This window comes from Mesitornis unicolor, unplaced genomic scaffold (assembly GCF_000695765.1).
Source record: "Mesitornis unicolor isolate BGI_N332 unplaced genomic scaffold, ASM69576v1 scaffold1223, whole genome shotgun sequence".
NCBI lineage: Eukaryota > Metazoa > Chordata > Aves > Mesitornithiformes > Mesitornithidae > Mesitornis > Mesitornis unicolor.
The window spans coordinates 39,869-58,895 of record NW_010175088.1 but is presented as its reverse complement, the minus strand read 5'-3'; the positions used below and the strand labels follow the sequence as shown (position 1 = coordinate 58,895).

General features: G+C 42.6%; 1 protein-coding gene across 2 annotated transcripts in view; it reads right to left on the bottom strand.

Annotated features, from left to right (window-relative positions):
• Positions 1-743: 743 nt before the first annotated feature.
• Positions 744-19,027, bottom strand: part of RAB6B (RAB6B, member RAS oncogene family) — a 22,201-nt gene continuing 3,917 nt past the window's right edge. The window contains exons 2-7 of one of the 2 annotated variants that reach the window (XM_010181240.1): positions 18,210-18,263; positions 16,586-16,691; positions 14,596-14,707; positions 13,313-13,406; positions 4,154-4,220; positions 744-1,073 (exon numbers count right to left, since the gene is read on the bottom strand). In XM_010181240.1, coding sequence (XP_010179542.1) covers positions 1,009-1,073; positions 4,154-4,220; positions 13,313-13,406; positions 14,596-14,707; positions 16,586-16,691; positions 18,210-18,263 — 498 coding nt within the window. In that variant the 3' untranslated portion in view covers positions 744-1,008. Of the gene's footprint in view, positions 1,074-4,153; positions 4,221-13,312; positions 13,407-14,595; positions 14,708-16,585; positions 16,692-16,757; positions 16,864-18,209; positions 18,264-19,027 lie in introns of both variants that reach the window. The other variant, XM_010181239.1, reaches the window with a different exon arrangement.

Genomic DNA, 19,027 nt, shown 5'->3' with positions numbered 1-19,027 from the left:
AAGGTTTCAATCCGCTCCGGCAGGTTTTAGTGCCAGTCCTGAATTCACTTAAGATTTCCCCTAAAAAAAAAAAAAAAAAAAAAGAAGCAAAACGCTTTCTCCTCCAAACAGCTGAAACGTTACGTTCCCATCTCTCAGGCAGTAATCATTTACTTCATTGGTCTTCTACATGAAAGGAAAAAAAACGCTCCTAAAACTCATCTTGCACTCAAAAGATTATTTCCGTTTCCTGCAAGTGTTTTTGCTAATGCACATCCACCCTTTCCTTCCCCCCAAATCCTCCAGAAGCCATTCATCCCGTTCCGAAAGACACTTTGTATTTCCCAGTATGCTTTCTTGGAAATGTGTTCACGTTGCCTCTGCAAGAGCTCAAAAATCCAGTAGCCTTTTCGTGGTGTCAAAACCCCCGCTAAGGTTGGTTTCCAAAAAAAACCGTCTGGGGGGTTTGAAAACCACTCAAGACGATCTCTGCTCCAAAGATTAAGAGCTTGCTTCTAATTATTTTTTTTAATTATTGTAAGGATAAGCATGTAACCCTCCGCATACGTCACCTCCGCCTGCATTTCTGACTGCTGTCTAGCATTTCCAGTTTGTTAGAGAAATCAAATGGGTAAGATTTGCAAGCGTTCTTCTGCACGTACATCTCGTCTAAGTCCAATTCAAAACTTACTCAGTTTCCATCGTTTCAAAGTGCAATATCATAACATATTAAAAAAGGAACAAATATTAAGAAATTGTACCTATTTTTTTTAAAGTTATAACTAGAATATGCTGGAATATTTTGGCTTTTTTTTTTCTTATAAATAATGAAGACACTGACATTTTCTTTTTTGTGTGTGTGTGCTTGTGAAGCTAATAGATCATCTCCACGAGACAGCCAGCGATGATGAACTGCAATACGTTATTACTGAAAGGGGAAGGTTCAAGCCAATATTCACACTGCAGTCAATGAAGAGTAAAGGGAGGGAAAGCAGTGATGTTCTGGAGAAAGGTAGAAGCCACATGGTATTAGCAGGAACAGCCTCCTTCACTGACAGGCTGCTCTTGAGGCTTTTCCAGTTTTATGTCAATCACTGGAAGAAAGCAGTTAAGGCAAACGGATATACAACTTAAGTGTCCCTACCAAGCACAGGTAGGGCAGGATTTTGACTGGGATTTTCAGTTCATTATTTCCCACCATAGTATTTTCAAAAGCTCTTGAAAAGATGAAAGCTTCAAACCAAAGTTAAGATCTAGGTTTCTCAGCAGTCCCTCTTGCCCTGATAATGGAACATTTTTAAATATGTAGCACAAACCATGTCAGACCCCAAATGTTTGTCTCTAACCAGTCTGCTCTCCCCCAGTGAGCTCTTATTAGAATCATTAGGGTTGGAAAAGACCTCTAAGATCATCAAGTTCAACCATCAACCCAACCCCACCATGCTCACTAAACCATGTCCTCAAGTGCCGCATCAACACGTTTTTTGAACATCCTTAGGGATGGTGACGCCACCACTGCCCTGGGCAGCCTGTTCCAATGCTTGACCACTCTTTCAGTAAAGAAGTTTCCCCTAATATCCAACCTAAACCTCCCTTGGCACAACTTGAGGCCATTTCCTCTTGTCCTGCCACTTGTTACTTGGGAGAAGAGACCGACCCCCACCTCACTACCCCCTCCTTTCAGGTTGTTGTAGAGTGATAAGGTCTCCCTTCAGCCTCCTCCTCTCCAAACTAAACAGCCCCAGTTCCCTCAGCTGCTCTTCATAATTCTTGTGCTCTCAACCCCTCATCAGCTTCACTGCCCTTCTCTGAACACACTCCAGCCCTTCAATGTCCTTCTTGGATTGAGGGTCCCAAAACTGAACACAGTATTTGAGGTGCAGCCTCACCAGTGTCGAGTACAGGGGAAGGATCCCTGCCCTGGTCCTCCTGATCACGCTATTCCTGATGCAGGCCAGGATGCTGTTGGCCTTCTTGGTCACCTGGGCACACTGCTGGCTCATGTCCTGCTGTTTGTCAACCAGCACCCCCAGGTCCTTTTCAACCAGGCAGCTCTCCAGCCACTCCTCCCCAAGTCTTCTTGGTCTAAAGCTAACCCACCTCGTGTACTTACACCACCCGCAGCTCACAGATGCGATGCTCCTTAACACTCCCATCAATCCTTCCTCCACTTAAACCACTGTGCTCACTCCACTGCCAGCCCACAAAGCCCCTGAACTCTCCCTTTGCGATGACAGCTAATCTCCAACAAGAACATCAGGTCACTGGAGAGCTCGCTGCTCTGAACCAGCCCGAGATAAGCTGCTCCCTTTGTGGCACTCAAATTCCCAACGGATGCCCCACAGTTACAGCACTTCCGTAGCCTTTCACAGGAGCAGCTTTAAATGCTAATCCCCAAAACCGACTCACAGCAGCTCAGTGGAAGTCTCAAGCATTTTCCTTATCAGTTAACACAGAGGCAAACAGGTCACACAGCGGGTACTTCCAAATTATTTCTTTAGGGGGTTGAAGCTGCTTCTTGCAGAGGTCAGGAGAAAATAAACACAAAAAGGGAAAAAAAAGACCAATATTTCACCTTGAATACCTGGTCCATTTGGCTGTTGTAAACCTCAACACATTTTTAAGTCAGAGATGCTTGCAATGAGCCTTGCCCCAGCTTCATTACTGACCATAAGCAGTTCAAGATCCTTGAACCCTCAATGTTCTGCAAAAAAGCCTATGAAAAATCCCCCGTCATTAATCCTGGTGCAGCTGTTTGGGAGACAATCATATGCAATTTCTGCTATCTACAGCCTGCAGGAAGTCAAATTCAAAGTGCCCTTATTGCACTGCCATTTAGAGACCAGCGATCAAACTCCCTGATAGGGAAACCGCCAGTGCACGCTACCACAATCCTCACTAATAAAGATTGTTGTTCATTAACCTTTTGGTGACTTGCATAACTAAATGGTTTTGATCAATCAAGTCCATAGTGCACAAAGCTTGTGCCTTGGCAGCTGCAATCCACAGCTTTCCAAATCCTCCTTCCCCCTCTGCAGTAAGATGGTCTCCAGGAGATGCAGTTTCAGCCCCAAGTTTGTTCCCTCCCACAGCTTCTGCCGCATCCTTCCTCCAAAGCACCATTTCCCAGCTGCCAGCTATGTGATCCTCGCTGCAAATAAAACTGGCAACTCTGAAAAAGTTCCTCTACTCAAATAAGCTTGCTCAAACCCACTTCTACCATCCCAGCAATTCTTTCAATCAAGCTGCAATGCAACCCCTCTGCTCCCACCTGTAAGTACCTTTTGTCCATTCACCTCCCATCCACCACTCTTGCTCTCCACCTGCTGTATCCAAGTGAGCAGAGGGTAGTCAGGTGGGACTGTAAGAACATAGCCAGCTGACTAGGCAAGAAATTCAGATTTAACTCCTTGTTACGAAGAAAGTTTTCTCTGTTTTCCATCCCACACGCCACCGCCTTACCCTTCCCTAATGCTGTTCCCTTCAGTTGAGCCTGCATTGCCTGCTCAGAGCTGTCTGGGGCCAAGCACTGTAACATGCTGCCCTGGGAGGTTATGGGATCTCCATCCTTGGAGACTTCTGAAGTTTCCCTGAGAAACTGGCCTGATTTTGGAGTTAGCCCTGCTTTGAGCAGCAGGGTTGGACAAGGGATCTACAGGGGTCCCTTCCAACCTAGCTTATCGTAGGATTCTCCAAATCAGATCTTGCAAGAGCCACAGAGGTTGTTTCAGGCCTCTTTGAGGCAGTTTTCTCCCACTCCATAGTCTCCCCCTTGCTCCCCACATCCCATCTGCTCAAACACCAAGCAAAGAATCTTTCTGGATCTGTTTGCACACTTCTACACCTTCCTGCTGTCCTCCCTTCAGCTTTCATTCAGTTGTCCTCACTTTTACACTGCCTCATAGCCCTAAACATCCCTTCTTCCTCTGCTTTATGGTATAGGACTCAACCCTTAACATCCCAAGCCTTCTTCCTCAGTACTTCAAGCTCAAAGGTTACTTGCCCCTGTTCCCCCTCTTTTTGGGATGTCCATATGCTGACCAAGGGCTGCAGGAGAGATATTGCTCCCTCCTTCTTTGTCCTTGTTATTCAGGGCCTGCATTTCCCTCGTCCACAGCAATGCCTGGCAGCGCTTTGCCACCACTGAATCGCAGCACAGAGGCATAAAGGATACTGTCTTCTCTACTTTTGTCTTGTGTGCTTTCCATTCCAGGCAAGGCAGCTGCCACGCGTCGGAAAAGCTGCAAAAAAACACAGGGAACAGATCAAAACAATTGTACTTTAAAGAGTGCGCACGCCGGTTGATACAGTTCAAACAATGATTCAACACATCCTTCGGTACTATTTACACTGCTTACACCAAAAAGCCTGACACCAAATATAACCTTTATTCTTAGGAAATGGCAAAGCACATTTTTGTTGCTATTGAAGATCAAATGTCACTGGCTGCAAGGAACAAACCATCTTATCACCTTCTCTGCAAATATGCTCTGTTTGGAATCCAGCATTTCCACCTCACATCTGCCACAGTCCACACACCCCAAAAGCTTCCCCACGTCAGGTGGGAACTTGGTCTTGACACTTCCACAGAGTATCAGTTACACACTTACAAATTCACACACAACATCCAGGAATCTGCCACCAATATCAGCCAAGCTGGCACATTCATAAGACCATCAGAAGAGGGGATGTATGTAGTGACATCCCCTAAACATCTTCTGTATCTGTGGCTCAGGCTCCCTTTGAACCAGACAACGGATCTTTCTTTCAGGAATTTGCCCAATGCTTTTCTGAGCACCCTCAACTTTTGGTACCTACTCCATTGTCATTGTATGTCCAGCCCACACCCAGGTTATAAAGCACTGAACACGCGTTGATTGCACTTGCAATCCCAAAGCAGTTGTTCTGCCTCTCACTTGGACATCATTTCCAGTTTCCCAGCAATGCCTTAGCTCCACACTCTCCACATAGTTTTATTCCACTTGAAGCAGGCTAAGACTGAACAGGACCAATTCCCTGTCTCACATTTCATACCCTTGCCTCCAAGGCTCAGTCTTGTGGTTCCCACCACATGGCATTTCCCCAGCCCTCCAGGCGAGGAGCCTACAGATTTGCCACTACTAATACATGAGAATTAACTTGAATTTCCTGAGCCCACAGTAGTTTGTCTTCTCCTGCACAGGAACAGCTCAGTTAAGAACTGTTCTTCAGCTGCGTGTGATTTCTCTGAGAAGCTGCCGTGTTACTATATATTTATTTTCTGCACATTATCAAGCACCCAGGACACCAGATGTTCCCAAGCACTCAACAGCTCCACCTGTGGGCATGTTAAAACCACCCCACTGCATGCCCAAGAGCAGCTTGGGAGTCCCAAAATGCCTGGTGCAAGTCTGACATCAGCCTTAACGTGTTAAATTGACATTACAGCACATTATCTCACTCCTCTCCTCAAATGACACAAAGCTAAAGCACTTATTCCCAGTGACCTACTTTCCACAGAAAATGGAGCCAAGCCACTGTCAGTCTGGTTTTGTTATGAATGGAGGTACCTGAGCACCTTTGCAGATCAGGGCCCAAGGGCTTTCACAAATTTGGCCCCAAGTGTCCAAATGACGCTGGGAAGACATTGAGACAATGTCGTTGGCTTGACAAGTTCCCTTTCAACTTAACCATGAACAGGCCCCCAGGTTTGCAAGGCAGGAAAACAAACACACGATGCTCCTCAGTGTCTGACCTCTGCTGTCACCGCTGTTTGTTACCGACTGAAGAGACTGCGATGTGAGGAGAGGACACAACTGACACGCAGGAAGCAGCAAAGCCGCTTTCCTTTCGCCATTCTCAGCATCTCCCTCATAACCACTCCAGAAGCCTCAGCATCCTCACCTCTTTTCCACCAACAGCAACACCACTTTGTGGGCATTCACTGACATCTGGACTGAGACAAGGATTTGGGTCTGGGAAACCAGAGCTTGATGTATCTCACCGGTTTTAGCCAACAATTTCAAGGCAAAAAAATCTTAGTATTCCCCTCAAAGTTTCTACGAACCTTTGCCATTATGGTGAGTCTCCCAGCCTTACTGAAAAGCTCAGGCAAATTCTCATGTGCCAACAAAGAAATAACAAAGATCACGTCAAAATTCCAGGTGCTAAACCATACCAGCAACCAATGCAGAACAGATTATGCACAACCACCCAAAAGTATAGAGGCAAGAGACTTCTTGGTCAGATTCAAGGTAATTTTGACACAAGGAGAAGCTAAACATTGCTCTAATTGTAACCCTTGTACAAAAAAATTGTTATCAGTTGAGCTCACTACTTCTTGTTACAGTACCTGCTTCCCTCATCTCACCACCACACTTCACTCTGCTTGAAAACTGTGACTAGCTGTTTCCAAGCATTTTAAAAGCAGTCAGATATGAGCACTCTGGCGTATAAGAATGAAATGGCAGAGAAAAAGAGGCTGCAGACTTTCAGAGCAATCTCCCATCATATCCTCATGGTCAGCACTATTTTTCTTTGCCATTCCAACCAGATAAGAGGACACCACCGAGAACCTCCTCAGCTTTATGACTTTTCAAAAGGCTTTTCATTCACTCAGTACAGCATTAGACTACTCATTATAAGTTTTTTGCATCTTGGAGATGATCAAGGAAGTAACTGAGATTCAATCCCATCTTACTCTGGAAGCCTTAAAAGTTTTAGCACTATATTTGAACCCACAGGCGCGTTACAGTCAGTTTCGACATTTTCCTTGCCTTTATCTGTCCTCAGTGAACTTCCCGACTCAATCACATCTGGGTACAGAAGGTTCTGAATCTCACTCTTCACTGAGCTTTGTCCCTAAAATTACTTCTACTCCCAAAGCATTCAGTATTCAGTGAGCTTTCACAGGTTGATTAACAAACCTCATCTTCAATTTTATGAAGGAAAAAAAAAAAAGGAAGAAAAAAGGCTTATTGGACAGCCACCAGACTGCACTGCAAAATATTAAAATACCACCTACAGCCACACTTTCAGAAGGGTACTGGGATGTTGTCAATGCATAAATAGATGAGACTGTAAACTCTGCTCCTCTCTGCACATCACTTCACAGCTAACTCTATCCTACTTAGCTCTGCAGGGTTAAACCTCTTGTTCCTGCTGCTAAGCAAGTGGTGCATTAGAGGTAAAGAATGGAGCAAATGAGCTTACCTACCCTTCCAGTACACTGCCTTTTTTTTTTTTTAATCATATTCTGCAGTCTTAAGAGTAATTTTGACACAGTTCTTGATGCAGGAGGTTTGAGAGGGACTAAAAAACCCCCCCATCAGTTTTAAGGATGAATATGCAACAGAGGTTGGTGCAATCCTATCAGATCGTGCCAAAGGATGCTCACTTGACATCTCTGCTCTGATAAAAAGAAGAAAATGCATAATCTCATACAGCTCTGCTGATGTCACGGGCTTTGAGATCCTAGATGGAAACAGTATCACCAACAGAAATGGTTATAAACTGTGGCATCGCTGTTTATTTTCCCCTTGTACAATACCTAGAAAGTGAGGGATGCAGATTATGGATGGGAGGGAGTGGGAAATCTTGAAGAAAATTCAGTTGCTGTGAACCAAGTAGAATTATTGCATTTAAACCAAGCTGCTGACAGAAAGGCTAAGTGTTTAAAATACCATAATCCTTTCTTTACATCAAGATCAGGAATAAAATTATGCCTTTAGGAGTATTTCTCTCCTAAATTACTTGACTAAAAAAAGAAATTTGGGAACTAAGAAAATCAACTTTCTTTCTTATTAACCACCTGCTTATCAGCCACAGCATATGTGAACAAATCCAATTAGGGAAACTTCATGATGGTTAGAAAGCTGTCTTCTACGCAGGGACCTCACTGCTTCACAGCACCTTCAGGACTAAAGCCAGCAGCTTTATCTCACTGAAAAATGTTGCAGGCAGTTGCGTATATATATATAGATATATAGATATAGATGCATATATCCTATACTGTATATATACATACACATGTCTAAATATTTGTGCATAAGTGTGTATAAAAACACGTGTATTGGTGAGCATTCAGGACTTTTTTCCCAAAGCAGGAGTTAAATGCAGTTATCTGAAAGACCGAGAGCCACACAAAGTCCCTTTCAGCATTCAACCCTGCAATCTCTTTCCCGATTAAACTCCCCAAAAGCCCTCATCTCTCGCCATTAGTTTCAATTCATTTGCCAAACTGCCCTTCCTACTCCTCCAGCCAATAAATCCACAGCAGATCAGTGTCACAAACGACTGCGGGCATGAAACAGTTTTCACTGTAACGCTCCTGCAGCAATATGTGAAGGACAGGGGGATCACAGTCCAGATGGAAAAGCCAAGCAAGAAACCCCTTCCCCAACGCAAACAAAAATGTTTCCCTAATCTTCATTCTTTGAGGACCGCGGTGCAACTCAATGTATAATTCCTGCCTATCAGATAGACAAAAATCAAGACAGGAAAAAGAGCCAAGTCTCTAGATGCAGCCAGCTCTGTGAAAACAGGGTTACTCGAGGGGCCACGGTCCTTTAGCTTCTGCCGTGAGAAAGTTTTTCTGCCAAATAGCACATTGAGCCAGTAGCTCTTTTGAGAGCAAAGCGCAGAGCGTGCCAGGTACTGCTGTAAGGAGGACTTTAGGGCTCTCCCTCCCCTCTCTTTCTACAAGACAGCAGAATGAACCCTGACATATTCTGGGCATGAAATCCACAGCCTAACAATAAGATTCCCTGAAATACAGACTGCCGAGATAGAGCATGAATCTCAAAGTCTTTTAAGGCTTATTCAGGGCTGGCAAATAAAATGAATTGGAGACTACGATTCCCTGCATTAAATGAAGCAAGCTATCTACTTCTCTGCTCAGCCTTAAAGCTCCCCTGGCAATCAGTCTTTGCTGAAACTTGCAGGATCCAAAAGCCATGTTTTTCCCCTCTATCGCACCAATTTAAGCCCAGAATAATACTATCACCATTTTTACTCTATAATATCATCCACTCATTTTTCTCTCAACACCTCCTCCCCAAAGCCAAAAGGAACATGCATATAGGACCCTGGTGACAGCTTTACCTTACCAGATCCAACAGTACGTAACCACAGCCATATGTTACAATCTCGTTTGACCGTATGCAACTAGGAAAGATGCCCCAGCTGCCCCTGCAGCTCATCAGATCCGTCCTTGGGGGAAAAAAATGCCAGGGAAGTCATAAAATTAAAACCTGCCACGTCCAGGTTTCAGCCAGCACGTACAGAGGCTGCAAATTCTCTTCTCTGTAGTGACCACATGGAGATGCACCTCGAAGCCTCTAAACCAAGGCACTTCCACCTCAGACTCAGTACTCTGTTAGCTGAGGTGCCATCTTCTGAGCTGTTCCCTTTCATGTCACAGGGAAATGGCAAAAAAAGCCTGTCAGCAGTACAATCCCCTCGATTTCTTTGTTGGTAGAAGATCCTGGCAGTGAAATCCATGCTGTCTGAAGTAGGATGCAACTCACCTTCTGGAGTTACACTACAAAGCCAGGCACTCCAGATTTGTAGGACAGCTACAGTGAGTACAGAGCTTAAGACAGTGCCCCTTCCTCTTATCAGTGCTGCTTTCCAGCAGAAAAAAGATGAAAAAGCTAGAAGTAGCACACAAGGTCAAAAGTACCCTGACTTCCCCTTGACGGCCAGCAAACAAATGACACAGCCAAGGAGGTGAAAAAGTCTTAGCCATGACTCTCCCAAGGCAGGACAAGGAATTAGGCTGTTTTTGCATCCTTAATGGGGCAAACACTGCTTCTGAAACCTTGTGAACAGCATCCCTTGGGCCAACACAAATACCACTGAGGTTCTCCACCTGTGATGATGCTATTCTTCAACATTCGACCAGAACTGCAATGAGGTCAGTGCCCCACAGCACCTCCCAAGCTGCCAGAATGGCTGCCTCTGCTCCTGCTGACCCTGCCTGGCACAAGGACTTGTTTGCACACAAGTGACACTGGAATTCACATCTCTCACCTGAAAAAGAGGATGGAAAAAAAGCCATTGAACTGTTCAAGGCTGCCAAGTGAAGCACTGACAACTGGAGAAGTTTTAATACTGGAACGTGAGAGTTTTGCAAGGCGGGGAGGGAGGGGGGAAGAAAAAAAAGAAAAACAAAACCAAAGCAGAATAGTTCATATGCCCTAACCTACAGATTTCAGTCATGTGCAGTATCAAATCTTCATGGTAATTGCTAAATCTGAACCTATAACCTACTGAACAAACAATGACTCACCACTAGCCAAGTCTCACCTTTACATTAAATATCCAGCTTTAAGTGATCTTAATTTCTACCTAAATGTGTTTCATTATATGTAGTCACAATATGGACTTTGTATGTAAAATAATTTGACACTTTAAATAAAAATGCTGTATGAAAATTAACTTTGACAGTAACTGTTCTTCAGAATCAGAAGCTATCGTAGATAGAAGTTACCAGTTACGAGAAGGTCAAATACACATTCAGCTTATGACAGGAAGACTTTTATATAGCACCCATTCTGCAGTTATACTCATAGGCTTTCCCATTCACTGAGGAAGAATTTATTGACAAGTGAATAAAATAAATTCATACCATTCAATAGAGAAGCTGCAAAGAAAACAGAGAAATAGATAACTAGTGGCATTAAAAGTCTTATCCTTTGAGAATTGTTTCAACAACTACTTATTAAACTAATAAAAAAGTTTCAAATATTCTGCAGCATAGAGCAGCTTTGAAGTTCCTGAAAATCCCAGTCCACGCCTGCAACACAAGGATCAAAAATCAGAAGAAAAAAAAATAATCCATTTTTAGTTCTTTTTGAATAACCACTTCTGTCTTTTGTTTTCATATTTTACACATAGAATGAAGTCACTTAAAATCTGTCCTCTTGTCCAACTTTGACAAGGCTTCACACTACATGAAGTATCCACTTGGATTATGATGCAGTGATATGCAACAGTCCCAAGTTTTCACGATGTTACTGTTTATTGATGTTAGTGAAGAACAAAAACGATGTCTCTGAACACCAAATCTTCCATTTAATACAGAGGGAACTGGCCCCCAGGTTCCCACCACCACTTATTTCCAGACCTATTTTCTTACAGAAGTAGTCTTACTGCACGTAACCTTACTGCACGTAAACTCAAATCAGAGGCGTAATTTGTCTAGACCTCCGTTATACAACTAAGAATTTTCTCTGGAGAGTGCGCAAGTGAGGCTACACCTGCAGAAATGGTTTTATGCTCTGGCAATCTCGTTAGTACAATCCCCGAACGGCTTCAGCATAAAATACAAAAAGACAAAGTTTGCTCCTTCATAATGTATTAAATGGAGCTACCATCCTTCACGACGAAGGCTGTAGTAGCTTCACAAAGCACAAGTTTTATTAAACGACAGTATCTTATGCCAAAACGGATTATGGGTTTACCATACAAGATTTTCCTACTTACATCAGAACTCCAACTGGCCCCAAAAGCCACAAGCTACCTTACAGGCTTGGACGTGGACTTCTGGAAATGTGTCAGCTGCTTCCCTCAAGGAAAGGGGGAGTTGTTCATCACCATCATCATTCCTCTCAGTGAGGCAACTGCTCTCAAGTGCACACTCCCAGCTGAAGTAGCCATTAAGGATTCAGGCACAGAATCCAAGCCTTAATTACAAGGCAGCCTTCGTGTTGTGGCAGGATAATTGGTGGACCCTGGAACCGAACACTTTTCTGCTTGCTAATGCACTGAAATGCAGTGCTAAGCTCACAGGTCTAATTATTCCATTATATAGGGAATAATTTTGCTACTAATATACCAAGTTAAGGGACGTTTTAATAACAGACCCTGTAGTCCTGTCTGCAACATACAAAGTAATTTATAACCCTGTTTTAGCAACTCCTTATACAATTCTGCATTCAAACTATTTGTGTAACTACACATATATATAAAATATACACGTGATGCACATGCGTGCATGCATTTGCTCTGTGGAGACACCCAAGAACAATGTTTTCTGCATCTTGCACTCCTGTTTTTCCTCCTACCATAAGACCAGCTGCCAAATGCTTTAGCGGTCAGGACTCCATATGAATGCAGCAGCAGTGTCCCGTCATGCAACGAGTCAGCAGGGACACACAGCTCTAGCTCTCTGCTCATGATCTGCTAGTAAGCATATTTGCTCACACAACTAATAAGCTCAAACACAATTTCTTTCATGTAAACATCAGATCAGTTCCACAGTGTTTACTACTCTCACCAGTTCACTGTTTGCCAAGTGATTTATCTTCATTAACACAAGTGCAAAAACTTCATCCAGCAGGTCAGGATTTAAAGAGCCATCTCACAGCATAAAACCCAATTTTGTTCTAGTTGCATCAGCTCAGAAGACATTTCACTGCTTTTCCTGATTCAAAAGCAAATCATCATCTACCAGAAATAGTTCTGGCTGTCCAAGAACACTTGCTCACACTGCCAGTGTCTTCCAACAAAGTGGGAGCACCAGATCACAGTGCCTCACTGTACAGTGGGAGCATTTTAAGCCACCACATTCCTCCTTGACTGGTTTGCCCACATTCTTTCACTGAATTGATACCAGAAACAGTCTTCAGACCTGTGTTTCCCCAACTTTTTGGCTCATGCCTTAATCCCTCCAATCTAAACACCACAACTGGATTATCAAGGATCCAGGAAGGTGCAATTCCACACCCACAAAGCTTCTTCAATAATTCCTCTTTGCTAAGAGGAAAGAAGTTCCAAGTAATTTACTGCAAGGTCAGAGATCCTCCTGAGCCTCAGACACAGAATCACAGCATAGTCGAGATTGGCAGGGACCTCTGAAGATCATCCAGTCCAACCCCTGCCAGAGCAGGATCACCCAGAGAAGATCACACAGGAACACGTCCAGGCGGGTTTTGAATGTCTCCAGAGAAGGAGACTCCACAACCTCTCTGGGCAGCCTGGCCCAGTGCTCTGTCACCCTCACAGGAAAGAAGTTTTTCCTCATGTTTAAGCTGAACCTCCTGTGTTCCAGTTTGTGACCACTGCCCCTTGCCCTGTCACTGGGCACAGCTGAGAAGAGTCTGGTCCCATCCACCTGACACTGCCCTTTAGATATTTATAAGCATTTAATGGAGATCCTCCCTCCGTCTCCTCTTCTCCAGGCTAAACAGTCTCAGACAGTCAACAAGTTGACTCCAAGATGTTGCTTGCTGTGCATGGACTACAAACATCCCTCTGTTCCCTTGGCAAAGGCTTCCCAAAGTCTAGGGAAGTCCTATGTGTAAAATGGTGCACTGACAGTCTCAGGGCTGGTTGTGGTCACGTTACTCACCTGTTTTACGTTGTATCCTGCTTTTGCACTAGTTTCGATGAACATTACATTCAGCTCTTTGGCTTTTCTTTCTCCTTCCTCAATGGACACTTGTCTGGGGAAGATAACACAGAATTAGGAAAAAAATCCAGACCAATACCTTGAAAATTAAGATTTCTGTCTTCAACCCAGGAAGGTGACTGCTTCATTACAGTTCTGAAAGCATTTAGTGGTTTGTGGTTTTTTTTCCTGCATACAGATGCCACAAACTGAGCACAGTTGTAGACCAGTATCCCCATTTCACCAAACCAGATGGATTTCCATGGTACACCTGGCTTACCCCGTAGAATTCAGCTTCCCAGTGGAACAGCAAAGTGGCCAACCTGGCTCCTCTAAACCCCTAGCCCAGAAGTTATGCTTTTATATCTGAAAAATTAGCAATCAACAGATTTTAATACTCAGTAATAACTGTCAACTTGCAGCCTACCAAACTATTTTAACAAATGACCAAGTGTAACCACCTCTTCTAAAATTATTTTTGTCTTGTTTTTCCCTGGCTGGGCGTCCTACCCATTAAGCAGTTTCCTACAGCAAAAACTGGGGGAAACTTTGGTTCAAGAGCTGCCAAATGAAAACCATGAGGTATATTAGGGGGACATATATGCATAAACAATTCTTAAATAGGATGTTACAAATCTGATGTAAGGGTCATAAGTGAAGTTATTCTGAGGAATTGACATCCAGAACACTTCCATCTCATGCTTTTGTTTTACCTTTGTGACTTCTAAGTCATTTGTGTTAATATCATAAACCCAGCATAAGCAGCAAATACAGCAAAAGCTGAAGATGCTCAACTTTTAAGAAAAATATTTAAGTTTGCCAGCTTATGAAAACTCCTGAAGAGTTTTAAAAAGGGAGGATTACTTGCACCCATCATTTTTATCCGAGCAAATCTATCGAGCATGAATATTTGTTACAACATTATCTTATTCATTCACTGATGCAGGTTGTAGCTAACGCTCCATTCTCTCCCGACATATGAACAAGCTGGTGACAACTTCTCAACTTGTACACAACATTGTGCTGGAAACTTGTGCTTAACCAAAATGAGCAAAGCTTTAGAGCTGAGGTTTCTCTAGTCACAGCCATCTCCTGCACAGTTAAAACAAGCCTGACCATTTTGGAAAAACAAACAAACAAAAAACTAACAACAAAAAACCCAAGCATTCTTTTAAAAATAGTTGTCTAGGAGCAAACAGCAGCAGATTAAGAAAAGCATTTGAAGATAAGTTATTCCTCCATACCTCTTATCTGCTAGATCTGTTTTATTTCCCACCAGCATAATGATGACATCACTGCCCCTTTCCGTTCTGACATCATCAATCCATTTCGTTGTTTGCTGGAACGAGTTTACATCTGACGGAGAACAGTACAGAGGATTATCACTGCAGGTATTCTTCACACATCACCAGTAAATACAGCTGTAAGTCTCAAATAAAGGCTTCATATTCTCTGGAACTGGCATAATAGGGCGATGAAGAATCAGCAAGTGAAACCCTAAGTCTCCCACAGTGACATATATGAAAATTTTAGCCTTAATTTCAAATGGGCTAGTACTTCATTACAAGTGAATTTCAAAGTCAGGGAGCGAATGGAATTGATCTAGAATTTGGTTTTGACAGCATCTAAAATGAGAAGTCTTATCATTGTGTTTAGACCAGTTGTCTTTTTTAAAAATTCAACATAAAGTATTTTATATAGAGAATATGGATTAATATGATATTGCATTCTACACTGTTCATGATTTCTGCATCTATAGCAAGAGGTTCCTACCATTTCACCGCTTCTCAAAAATACTTCACATTTTATACAGCTTAATCACTTTTCACTTAAGAGGTGCAGGATTTTCTCTAGAAAATATCAGGGTTATCCAGCATAGTAGCAATTCCTGTATCATTGTACACTGAGTTCAAAAGTTTCCAAATCGTTTGCATAGAACCAGAAATACAAATTTAGCCTATCCATAGCCACTTCTTCTTAATGATACATCCTTAAAAGCTGCAAGGTAGGAATTTTAGGAAGCTATCCTGATCTAATGAGGCAGTTGTTTGAAAAATTGCATCCTGTAAGGAAAAACAAGTTGTCTATAAGCTGCCAGGGAGCTCGGCATTTGCCAGTTGGCCAAACAAAGAGCACTGGACTTGCCAAAGTAGTTTTTCAGTACTTAAAGACGGGAGAACTCTGCGGCAGTTCTTGACAACTATTGATCTTTTTAAATGGCTTCTGCTGCATAGTAATATATTGTATGCTAGATAGTGAAGACTTGATCACTTGCCAGCATCTAATTCTTCTCTTTACTACTTGGTAATACTGAATTTGATAGGTTGGTAAAAAAAAAAATTCAAAGTTCACAGCTAACCTGTAATTTTAGCTCAAGCGAAGGCGCTATTTTTAACAATTAAAGCTTTTATAGGTAAAGCCCATGTTCCTGCTGTAATCTTCTAGCACTTCTAAATCAAAGGATGAGTGCTTTAGCGTTGGTATATAATTAGGCCATTGCCCTCAGTCAATTTGGTTTAAAACTGAAAGTGTCTGAAGGTTTAGCTCTTCTAAAACAAGATTTCTATGCTTTGCAAATACTGAAGGCTAGTAAATTAGGGGTCTCTGGACTGAGGGAGGGACAGAAGGAGAAGGGTTGAAAAAGCACTACTATTTTAGTTCACAGAAATGTACATACCTTAGTAAGGAATGAAAGAGCAATTGTTAAAGGATAAAGGGCTTAGTGGTAAGTTTTACACACTGCAAAAATTGAAAGTGAATGATTCAAATGAAAATGTGATGTTAATGTGTTTTCCCCCCAGCCCATGCCCATATTTTTCTGGGGGTTGGAGAGGGCAAATGGAGTGAAGCAAGCTACAGCTATCAGTGCAAAGTCTCTAATTAAAGGATTCTGATATCTATGAGTATGATTCAGGTGTTTGAGACCAAAAATCATAGGTGATATTACAACCAAAAAGCAAATGAAAGAGGGTCAAGTGCAACAAGACCAGCCAGGACTCAAGGCTTCAGGAGAATGCGATAGGAAAGGGTTACAAAATGACGTTGTTTGTAAGACAGTTTATATGTTACAACAGCAGTGATCAGGTGGCTACTGTAAAACTTGACTACAATAAAAGAAAACTTTTTTGTCATGCCAGAATGAAGAACAAGCAGATGACTGTGATAGGACATGCAAAGCTAGGCTAAAGGATGAAAGGGGCAGAGTATTAGAAATGCAGAATTCCCCCCACTCACTTGTGATATCATAAACAACAACTGCAACAGTGGAGTCACGAATGTAGCTAGGAATCAAGCTCCTGAACCGTTCTTGACCTGCTGTGTCCCATAATTGCAACCGTACCTAACAAAATCAGTCAAACAAGCAAGAAAAATAAGAAAAAGGTCAAACCCAGTGCAATATACCTACTTGTGATATCGTAAACTACTACAGCAGCAGCAGAGTCACGGATGTAACTGGGAATGAGGCTACGGAAACGTTCCTGACCCGCAGTATCCCACAGCTGCAACCTGATCTGTGGGTGGGAGAAAATTAAAAAAGCCAAACTGCCACTAAAAATAAAAGAGTAAATTAATTTTACTTGTTGAAAAAAGCTAAACAAAAACTAGAAACTCATGCAGGCGATGACTGGGGACTGGGAGGAGCAGCATACCATGTCCTTTAACGCAATCTCTCCCAAGCGCTAGCAGTGGCCAAACTGGTGTATGTGCACCTATCTTGGCTTTCCGCCGGTTTTGCTTTCTAAAAAAATGCTTCCCTTCCAAAAGAGGAGAAATAGAATTGCTCAGCTTTCAAACTGAGAGGACCAACAAGAAAACTAAAACAAACGTTCACCTGTGGTTCTGCCTACACGGGGTTTTCATGCTCTGCTGCTAAACTTCCTCAGGACTCGATCACGTCCTCTCCAGCGTGCTGGAGAAGAATCAGACCACACACCATACTTCTCAAGCAAGAGCCTTCAGCTGCTGTCAAAGCACTGGAAAAGCTACTAATTTGAGTTTTTTTAAGGAGGATAAAAGTTATGACTCTAAATTAAGCCTTAGCCACACTACAAAGTAACATGCACACAGATGAGGCTGAATGTCTCTTACCATCAAGGTTCTGAAAGAAAAGATAACTTATACTAAAAGCAAGACATATGGCAAGATGTTCAAGGGCCAGTTTTGCTATGGAAAGATCATCCCATCACTCAAGCACTTTCAAAGCAATCACATTTATTGTGGGCTTAGACAATACCATACGCTTAGGCAGCACTGCACAATTCGCTTCTGCAAATAGCTCAGTGGCTGCATTTCTTAATTAAGAATCTGAGCTCATTTTAAACCACAGGCTTGCTTCCACAGAGGAGTGATTTCATGGCAGGAATTAGAGCTGCACTGAGCTAAGAAATGAGCATCATTTGTGGATCACTGTGAAGGCAACCTTCTTTTTAAACTAGTAATTCTAAGACCTATCAAGCTAGCTATTCATTGGCAGCATTTGGCAGTTTGTATTTTATCCTTCCGTCTTGTGACATCAAAACCAGACGGGGTTAAGCATGGTCCCCTTCTCCAAATTCCCACTGTTATGCAAACTATCCATATAATTTTCTTCAAAGAGAATGACACTATAGGGGATGACACTGCCACTTGTGAACTGGCACTCATGAGCCCTCTGCAGAGGAACCAAACGGAGATTTCCCATTTCTCCAAGCAGAAAAGGGAGCTGTCTCCACAGCCCTCATCAGTCTGGAAGCAGCTTGCAGATGAAGGCTCAGTGTGCACTTCCAAGTGATCTCAGAACTGTGGGCTGCACAATGACAACAGATGCCGATCCTCATTCCTACTGTACAGAGAGAAGTGCAACAAAAATCTTACTCACTGTTCGATCCTCCAAATACATGGTTTTCGATAGGAAGTCAATGCCAATTGTTGCCTGTAAAAAAATGAAAAAAACAGCACCTCTTAAATGAAGCATCAGAATAACTGCAGTGATTTTCAGGGGAGTGAGAATTACTGCCAAGTCAGGATTCAGCACCTGTAGTGGATCTGAAAGAAAAATGTTGGTTTTGGGTGGTTTGTTTTTTGGTTTTGGTTTTTTACTGTCAGGATGTAACTCTACCTATAAGGTTCAACATGCAGTTTTCCTTCATATCCATAACCAGAACAATATCTTAAAACACAAAAAGTTCTTGACTTCTGTTTAACTGCACATTGACAGTTTAATCCATACAGTCTCATGGATATCAGTTAGGATTTTTATGTATATGACCTAAGTTAGTATCCATCAGCTGAACCAGGATATCTGGGTGCACTGTATTCTTCTTGACTGCCAAATATCTTAATGCAACTTCATTTTAAGTCGTTTTAATTAAGGCTAAAGTGGACATCTTCACATTTGCTGCAACAAATGGCTCTCACCGATCCCTAAAGCTCAATTAATACTAAAGCTCACTACAGCACAACTGCATCCAAGTTTCTAGACGCTAGTGGGAGCTTCAGTAGAACATCCTTTTAAGTGTTTAAGAGAAAGAGCAAAGCACTACTAAGTGCTATCAAGAGCTGCTGCTTAAATACAAGACTTTCACCCCATTTTTCAAGGCTGCAGTGAGGGTGAATCCAAGCTCTAGGGGTTCATTTGCAGCAGCAACGATGAAGCTGACCTGTTGGGGCCAAAATGCTGCCCTGGCTTCAGCAGGC